This window comes from Palaemon carinicauda, chromosome 20, assembly GCF_036898095.1.
Source record: "Palaemon carinicauda isolate YSFRI2023 chromosome 20, ASM3689809v2, whole genome shotgun sequence".
NCBI lineage: Eukaryota > Metazoa > Arthropoda > Malacostraca > Decapoda > Palaemonidae > Palaemon > Palaemon carinicauda.
In genome coordinates, this window is record NC_090744.1 from 462,127 (window position 1) to 472,126 (window position 10,000).

General features: G+C 36.4%; 1 protein-coding gene and 1 long non-coding RNA gene across 2 annotated transcripts in view; both read right to left on the reverse strand.

Moving 5' to 3' along the window:
- The window catches only part of LOC137659423 (uncharacterized), a 438,871-nt gene that overhangs the window by 80,963 nt on the left and 347,908 nt on the right, over positions 1–10,000 (reverse strand). The window lies entirely within an intron of this gene.
- The window catches only part of LOC137614463 (uncharacterized), a 37,257-nt gene continuing 31,094 nt past the window's right edge, over positions 3,838–10,000 (reverse strand). The window contains exon 4 of the mRNA XM_068344268.1: positions 3,838–4,066. Within this exon, the coding sequence (XP_068200369.1) occupies positions 3,838–4,066 (229 nt within the window). The remainder of the gene's footprint in view (positions 4,067–10,000) is intronic.

The window sequence follows — 10,000 nt, forward strand, 5'->3', positions numbered from 1 at the left end:
TAATCCATCTGGAAGCCGCATACCATGACATATCGGGCACGGCATTTTAACATTCTCCTTCAGACTGTTAAAAGTCTATGTCTATGACAACCCGCCTAGAAGTCCCTCTTGAATACACTGTCAACGGCAAGCAAAGGGGCGAAGTTAACAGCACCGGTTGTTAAAGGTTGTTAAAATCGCGTTCACCGAGTCCCGCATTTCAGACTATACTATAGAGGGATAGTCATCTTCCGCTTGCAGCTTCCAGACACATTCAGGATTAAGTATCCTAAAGGTGTAGTGAGAGACATCACCAGCTCTCGGATACGGCTAAACTGTTGAACATTTCAAGAGGGAAGCGGATCGTTGTGCACATCGTGGATTATATGATTATATGTTTAATGTACTGTCTTTATTATCATTACTTGAAAGTGTAATTTCAAACAACGAAATATACTGGAGAAGAAATTCTTTAATTAGTAACACTTCAAAAACGGAGAATTACAAGAAAATTTTTAAACCATATACTTGATAGTGCAACCACAAATACAAAAATGTACTGGAGAATATATTCTCTAACTAGAAACTACACTACAAAAACTACAAGCACATTTTTAAACCTTATAAGCTATCTTCGAACTCAGCACCATTTGGATATAAATGTATGAACAGAGAAAGAACTCCATAAAAACAACAGACAGGAGGAACTAATCAAAAAATAATGATGATATATACATTTTTCCAGAGACATTATTTAATACAAATGATCTTTGAAATAAAAACAAAATACAAAAGACAAAGACAGGACCAAGCGCGAGGCAGGACCAGAACTGATATGAAACCAATTGATAGCAATGACGACCAAATCACATTGTGGAAACTCGTGATCATCGAATAGCTGGCTGAAGATAATGACATTCAGTGAATTAAAATAAATCAGCGGACGAAATACAGGGGTCCCACAGACGGCGTACAAAAAAAAAAAAAAAAAAAAAAAATCTGCAGTCCATGCTCTTGCGCGCTCGTCCTTAGCAATCTTATTTTATTTCTTACATCTTTTCTTTACGTGCATCTACGGTCATTAAAGTTCCAACAGGTTTAATACTACAATTCTCTGTACTGTTTACCCTCTTTGACCATCTATAAACACATGATCTAACCACTTCCAACCATGTTTTAATTTTTTCATTTATTCCTCTTTTATAAACGAACCGAAAATATCTATTCCATTTCCGCCCATATCCATGATTATCAACATTGTGCTCCTTCCCTCTCTGCCTTATAGCCAGCCCCTTTCGGACTAAAGCTTTCTCGGTCCCTCTCTCTATCTCGACTTTTCTTTATATGTTTATTTCTCCCTTTCTTCTCGTTCTTCCCTTTCCCAAAATTACCTGGAGACCATATTCGGAGAGGTGACCACGGTGACTTATGCCGCCGCTTGCCCATGGGGAAGGGAGGGGCAGGAAAGGTAAAAAGGGAAAGTTAAAAAGAGAGAGGGGGGTTGGGGGAAATGGGCAACCAGGGAAGGAGAAATGCCGTCGAAGACAGAAAGGGAAAGGAACGGTAGGAGCAACGAACATACGGAGGGAGAGAGAGAGAGAGAGAGAGAGAGAGAGAGAGAGAGAGAGAGAGAGAGAGAGAGAGAGAGAGAGAGAGAATTACTTGATTTACCCTCAGGACAGCCTTTACCCCGGATTTAAAAGAATGATTAGGCGTAGGTTCTTCCTCCTAACTTGTTAAAAAAATCATAGAGAGAGAGAGAGAGAGAGAGAGAGAGAGAGAGAGAGAGAGAGAGAGAGAGAGAGAGAGAGTTACTTCTATTTCCCAAGAATTCGTATCTGAAGAGTTATTTCTATATTCTGCAAGAAAACGTATTTGGAGAGAGAAATTTTAACGCACGTTCCCTTATGCACCAAAACTAAATTAAATCTAAAGTGGTAAACAAGAGAGAATAAAAAATACAGAAAACTTGTTAGAATGAACATAATTAAATTTTTGTGTTCCAACTACCAATTTCAACAAACCTAGCTTTGTCCCTTAACTTTGAAATATCCTTTTCGAAAAATCTGTGTAGAAAATGAGTACCCATCTACATTACTATAGTCGCCAAAGATTCTGGGCGAAATAAGCCCCACCCCCTGATGACGTCATAGCCAATCATGTTGTCTTATAAGTTAGCATTGGTCACAATACATCCCCTTAGAAATTTTAAACAAAACTAACTTATAAAAACTTCAAGGAATGTGTTGTGATTACTGTTAATGCAGGAGACATGATTAGCTGTGACGTCAACAGGGGGTGGAGCTTATTTTGCCCGGAATCTCTGCTGTCACTATAGAAGGAAAAATTCACCTACATGACTGACTGCAGTGTGTTTCTTTCATTTATTCATATATTTATAAAGACGGATTTCAGGCTAATGTATTGTGGTCTGGTCTGCTAAAATACTTTGTGGGGAGACAATTTTCTTTCAAATAATAATTTAAAAGTTTGTATTATTCTCACAAACCAGAATGAGTAGTAAAGATAGCTTTAAAAAAGATATACGATAAAGACAAATACTGAAATGGTTTACTTAAGAATGAAGTTCCTATAAAAAATCATGAGAGAGAGAGAGAGAGAGAGAGAGAGAGAGAGAGAGAGAGAGAGAGAGAGAGAGAGAGAGAGAGAGACCCAGCCAAGACGAGCGACTTTTTGATCATAAAGAAATAAAAGGAAATAATACCTTCAAACGTCCCAGTCATCTGGCGACCAGATATTCAAATTTCCGTTCTCTCAGCAATAATCCTCTTCAGGAAATCTGAGGCTTTCAGGAAGTCACCAGCGGTTGGGTCTTTCAGGGCATTATTCCTTCTTCCTCTTTTATTCTTCTTATCTCTTCCCCGGTACCTTTTTTTTCTTTAAGCTTTCCATCATCCAAATATTGGTTCTCATGTCAATCCTTTTCCTTCCTCTCTCTTCTAACCAGAATAAATCTAGGATTGTTCTTTACTTTTCTCTACGTATCCAACAAGTCTTTATTTCTTTTTTTTTTTATCATATCGTTTTATTTTGATTATTCTCTCTACAAACCAGCTGGTTTATTCGTCAATATTTTCTAATACTTCTTCCAATGGTATTTCTATGATCCATATTTTCCGTCTTTTCCCCAAAAATATCTGATGATTTCCATTGCATTTCGGACTTATTTCCCCTATATTACTTTTTGTTTCCAATAAGAGGCAGTGCTCTACCAGTTAGCTGTCCTTCCCTATCCTTGTTTTCTTCATTTTTCTCTTTTTCATTTCTATATTTTCTCTTTTCCTTCAGTTACGATTTTACCTAAAATTCTCTTTTTCTCGAATTTTTGCATTTCCTCCTTTTATTAAATCTCCCTCCCCCTTTTCATCTCACAATTTCTACAATCATTATTCACTTGCCGTTTAATTTTTCTTTTTATGAATTTTTTGTTTACCTTTTTGCATTGATTTTTTTTTCGTTAATATCAACTTCACAAAAACACCACACGTTCTTCATCTCCTTATCTCTTCCTTTTCGTTTATATCTATCAATTTTCTTGTGAATTACTCTTTGACTGTGTGTTTCTTCTTTTATGACTTCTTTTCCTTTGTGTTTCTTCCTCAAATAGCACAGCATCATGAGCAGCAGCCAAGTTTTTCCTCTCATTATCTCTCTTCCTTTTCGTTTTCATCTCTCAATTTCCATATTCATTCCTATTCAACTATTTGTTTCTTTTTCGTGACTTCTTTCCCTCTTTACTAGAATGTTTGTATTTTCTATCTCACAAGGCATCATTAAAATCCAAGTTTTTCCCATTATCTCTCTACCTTTTTCATTTCCATCTCTCAATTTCCATATTCACTCATCTTCAACTGTTCCGTCTTCATGAATTCTTTCCCTCTTTGCTAGAATGTCTGTATTTTCTACCTCACACAGCATCATCAACTGCCAAGTTCTTCTCATTTCCTCATTATCTCTGCTCGTTTTCTTCTCCTCCTCCTCTCCCTTCCTCTCCCGTCGGGCCAAATGAGGACTGTTTGCAGAAATGGACGGCGCTCGCTTAACCACGGATCGAGAAGAAATGACGCTGAAGAAAGATTGTTATCGAAAAGCGCTTTGTCCGAGGTTAACAATCCTTTTGTTTCTCTTTATCCAACTTCCCTCGGCCTTTCAAAGTGATAACTGGGCCATTTCGGAAGTCGGCTAGAGTAATTGTTTTTTCTTTCAATGGACTGTTATGAACAGGGTGATAAAAAAAGCAAGAGATAAAATTGCGTAACCTATCGGGGGTCGGAAACTAATTGGATATTTCCATAAAATATATTCCAGCAACGTTTTTATTTTTTTATCTTACTAAAGAGACGTGTATACACAACGCACATACATATACAATATATATATATATATATATATATATATATATATATATATATATATATATATATATATATATATATATATATATATTTATATATATACATATATATACTGTATATATATATATATATATATATATATATATATATATATATATATATATATATATATATATATATATATATATACATATATATACAGTATATATATATATATATATATATATATATATATATATATATATATATATATATATATATATATATATATATATATATATATACATGTACATATATATACATATACGCACACATATATCAAGAGTTTATCTATTTCCTTATTTCCTTTCCTCACTCGGGTATTTTTTCATTTTATAGAGCCTTTGGGCTTATAGCATCCTTCTTTTCCAGCTAGGATTGTAGCTTAGTTAATAATAATAATAATAATAATAATAATAATAATAATAATAATAAATAATAAAACGACAAATAATAGAATGAAAAATATCCATGTTCAGTGGATCGAATTAGGAACGAAAAACCTTCAAGGAGATTCTTCTGTAACTTGAACGATGTCTAAATACCCTTGTTGTTTAGGCTAAAGAGGGAAAGACCCATAGACTAGGTAATTTAACAGTTGCTCAGCAGTAAATCTTACAACTTCAGTAGAATAATGAAAAAAAAAAAAAGATAAATATGTTAGGCATTCTGCTGACGTCATCGGGGACATACCTTGGCACAGACTGAAAACTAGAGGGGCAATCAGTAGAGCGCAGACCTCCGCCAGGCAGCTTATTTCTCAACCTTGACCTTGACCTTTGACCTTAACATGTATTAATTGGCGAGGATTTTCCTATATAAAAAATAAAACAAGTTTGAAGTCTCTGTGACAACGATGTCCAAACTTACGGCTGATTACGTGAATCGGACATTATGTTTGACCGTGACCTTAACATTTGACCTTGAACTTCCAAAAGTAAATCATTTCCAGCTTTTTACATAACAGTTAATCCCGGCAAGTTTCACCACTCTACTTTCAACATTGGAGCCAGGAAGCTATTCACAAACAAACACACAAACAGGGATGAGAACATAACCTCATTCCAACTTCGTTGGCGGAGATAATGACAGATTTTTTTTCTGTTTTAATAATCTGACCCAGTTTCATTCTTTTCCCTCAAATTTTATAAGGTTCGTAAAAACGCTAAAAATTACACTGTTATAAAGCATTGCATTCCTACATTATGTATTAAAAGTGGTAATAGGTATTATTATTATTATTACTAGCCAAGCTACAACCCTGATTGGAAAAGGAAGATGCTATAAGCCCAATGGCTCCAAAAGGGAAAAATAGCCCAGTGAGGAAAGGAAACAAGGAAATAAATAACCGATATAAGAAGTAATGAAAAAATAAAATAAAATATTTTAAAAAACATTAACAACATTAAAACAGATAATTCACATATAACTATAAAAAGACTTATATCAGCCTGTTCAACATGAAAACATTTCCTGCAAGTTTGAACTTTTGAAGTTCCACTGATTCAACTACCCGATTAGGAAGATAATTCCACAACTTGTTATAGCTGGAATAAAACTTCTAGAATATTAGGTATTGAGCCTCATGATTGACATACAACCACCCAGAACGAAGTTGGGAACTTGAGACCCCCCCCCCCCATTAGACAATAATGTTAATGAGTACTTCTAAACATGCCAAAGACGTTATTACACGCCTGCATGTTGTACTGTATACGAATGCTCTATTGACCTACCATTTTTTTTTATATTATCAAGGATCAGTGATGAAATAACCATCCGAAATATTAGGCTTCTTTAGGTAAACTTGGTTTTGCCATGTTTGGTGAAAGAGTACTGTTGAATATACAAATATATATACAATATATATATATATATATATATATATATATATATATATTATTATTATTATTATTATTATTACTATCCAAGCTACAACCCTAGTTGGAAAAGCAAGATGCTATAAGCCCAGGGGCTCCAACAGGGAAAAATAGCCCAGTGAGGAAAGGAAATAAGGAAATAAATAAATGAAGAGAACAAATTAACAATAAATCATTCTAAAAACAGTAACAACGTCAAAACAGACATGTCATATATAAACTATTAACAACATCAAAAACAAATATCTCATAAATAAACTATAAGAGACTCAAGTCCGCCTGGTCAACAAAAAAGCATTTGCTCCAACTTTGAACTTTTGAAGTTCCACTGATTCAACCACCCGATTAGGAAGATCATTCCACAACTTGGTAACAGCTGGAATAAAACTTCTAGAGTACTGCGTAGTATTGAGCCTCGTGATGGAGAAGGCCTGGCTATTAGAATTAACTGCCTGCCTAGTATTACGAACAGGATAGAATTGTCCAGGGAGATCTGAATGTAAAGGATGGTCAGAGTTATGAAAAATCTTATGCAACATGCATAATGAACTATATATATATATATATATATATATATATATATATATATATATATATATATATATATATATATATATATATACATACATATATACATATACCAAAGGCACTTCCCCCAATTTTGTGGGGTAGCCGACATCAACAAGAAACAAAACAAAAAGGGGACCTCTACTCTCTACGTTCCTCCAGCCTAACCAGGGACTCAGCCGAGTTCAGCTGGTACTGCTAGGGTGCCACAGCCCAACCTCCCACATTTCCACCACAGATGAAGCTTCATACTGCTGAGTCCCCTACTGCTGCTACCTCCGCGGTCATCTAAGGCACCGGAGGAAGCAGCAGGGCCTACCGGAACTGCGTCACAATCGCTCGCCATTCATTCCTATTTCTAGCACGCTCTCTTGCCTCTCTCACATCTATCCTCCTATCACCCAGAGCTTTCTTCACACCATCTATCCACCCAAACCTTGGCCTTCCTCTTGTACTTCTCCCATCAACTCTTGCATTCATCACCTTCTTTAGCAGACAGCCATTCTCCATTCTCTCAACATGGCCAAACCACCTCAACACATTCATATCCACTCTAGCCGCTAACTCATTTCTTACACCCGTTCTCACCCTCACCACTTCGTTCCTGACCCTATCTACTCGAGATACACCAGCCATACTCCTCAGACACTTCATCTCAAACACATTCAATTTCTGTCTCTCCATCACTTTCATTCCCCACAACTCCGATCCATACATCACAGTTGGTACAATCACTTTCTCATATAGAACTCTCTTTACATTCATGCCCAACCCTCTATTTTTTACTACTCCCTTAACTGCCCCCAACACTTTGCAACCTTCATTGACTCTCTGACGTACATCTGCTTCCACTCCACCATTTGCTGCAACAACAGACCCCAAGTACTTAAACTGATCCACCTCCTCAAGTAACTCTCCATTCAACATGACATTCAACCTTGCACCACCTTCCCTTCTTGTACATCTCATAACCTTACTCTTACCCACATTAACTCTCAACTTCCTTCTCTCACACACCCTTCCAAATTCTGTCACTAGTCGGTCAAGCTTCTCTTCTGTGTCTGCTACCAGTACAGTATCATCCGCAAACAACAACTAATTTACCTCCCATTCATGATCATTCTCGTCTACCAGTTTTAATCCTCGTCCAAGCACTCGAGCATTCACCTCTCTCACCACTCCATCAACATACAAGTTAAACAACCACGGCGACATCACCCATCCCTGTCTCAGCCCCACTCTCACCGGAAACCAATCGCTCACTTCATTTCCTATTCTAAAACATGCTTTACTACCTCTGTAGAAACTTTTCACTGCTTGCAACAACCTTCCACCAACTCCATATAACCTCATCACATTCCACATTGCTTCCCTATCAACTCTATCATATGCTTTCTCCAGATCCATAAACGCAACATACACCTTACCTTTTGATAAATATTTCTCGCATATCTGCCTAACTGTAAAAATCTGATTCATACAACCCCTACCTCTTCTAAAACCACCCTGTACTTCCAAGATTGCATTCTCTGTTTTATCCTTAATCCTATTAATCAGTACTCTACCATACACCTTTCCAACTACACTCAACAAACTAATACCTCTTGAATTACAACACTCATGCACATCTCCCTTACTCTTATATAGTGGTACAATACATGCACAGACTCAATCTACTGGTACCATTGACAACACAAAACACACATTAAACAATCTCACCAACCATTCAATTACAGTCACACCCCCTTCCTTCAACATCTCAGCTTTCACACCATCCATACCAGATGCTTTTCCTACTCTCGTTTCATCTAGTGCTCTCCTCACTTCCTCTATTGTAATCTCTCTCATCACTGGCACCTCAACACCTGGAACAGCAATTAAATTTGCCTCCCTATTATCCTCAATATTCAGCAAACTTTCAAAATATTCCGCCCACCTTTTCCTTGCCTCCTCTCCTTTTAACAATCTTCCATTTCCATCTTTCACTGTCTCTTCAATTCTTGCGCCGGCCTTTCTTACTCTCTTCACTTCTTTCCAAAACTTCTTCTTATTCTCTTCATATGACTGACCCAGTCCCTGACCCCACCTCAGGTCAGCTGCCCTCTTTGCCTCACGTACCTTGCGCTTTACTTCCACCTTTTGCTCTCTATATTTTTCATACTTCTCTATACTATTACTCTGCAGCCATTCTTCAAAAGCCCTCTTTTTCTCTTCCACTTTTACCTTCACTCCTTCATTCCACCATTCACTGCCCTTCCTCATGCTGCCTCCAACAACCTTCTTGCCACATACATCACTTGCAATCCCAACAAAATTTTCTTTTGCTAACTTCCACTCCTCCTCTAAATTACCAGTTTCTCTTACTCTCACCTCGTCATATGCCATTTTCAACCTTTCCTGATATTTACTTTTTACCCCCGGTTTTATTAGCTCTTCAACCCTCACTAGCTCCCTTTTACATCCACCTACTCTATTCCCCCACTCTTTTGCTACAACTAATTTTCCTTCCACCAAAAAATGATCAGACATACCGTTAGCCATACCCCTAAACACGTGCACGTCTTTCAATCTTCCAAACATTCTTTTAGTTATCAACACATAATCCATTAATGCCCTTTCTACTACTCTTCCATTTACCACTCTTACCCATGTATACTTATTTTTATCTTTCTTTTTAAAAAAGCTAGCACTTATTACCATCTCTTGTTCAACACACATGTCTACCAGTCTCTCACCACTCTCATTTTCACCTGGTACGCCATACTTCCCAATGACACCTTCTACCTCTCCAGCGCCCACTCTAGTATTTAAGTCACCCATAACAACTACATAATTCCTTCTACCCAGTCCTTCTACACACCTAGTTAATTCATTCCAAAACTCATTCCGCTCTTCTTCACTTTTCTCACTACCTGGCCCATACGCACTGACAAACGCCCAACATTCCCTACCCAACCTAACCCTTACCCACATTAACCTAGATGATATCTCCTTCCATATATATATATATATATATATATATATATATATATATATATATATATATATATATATATATATATATATATATATATATATATATATATATACATATACATATATATACATATATATATATATATATACTGTATATATATATATATATATATATATATATAT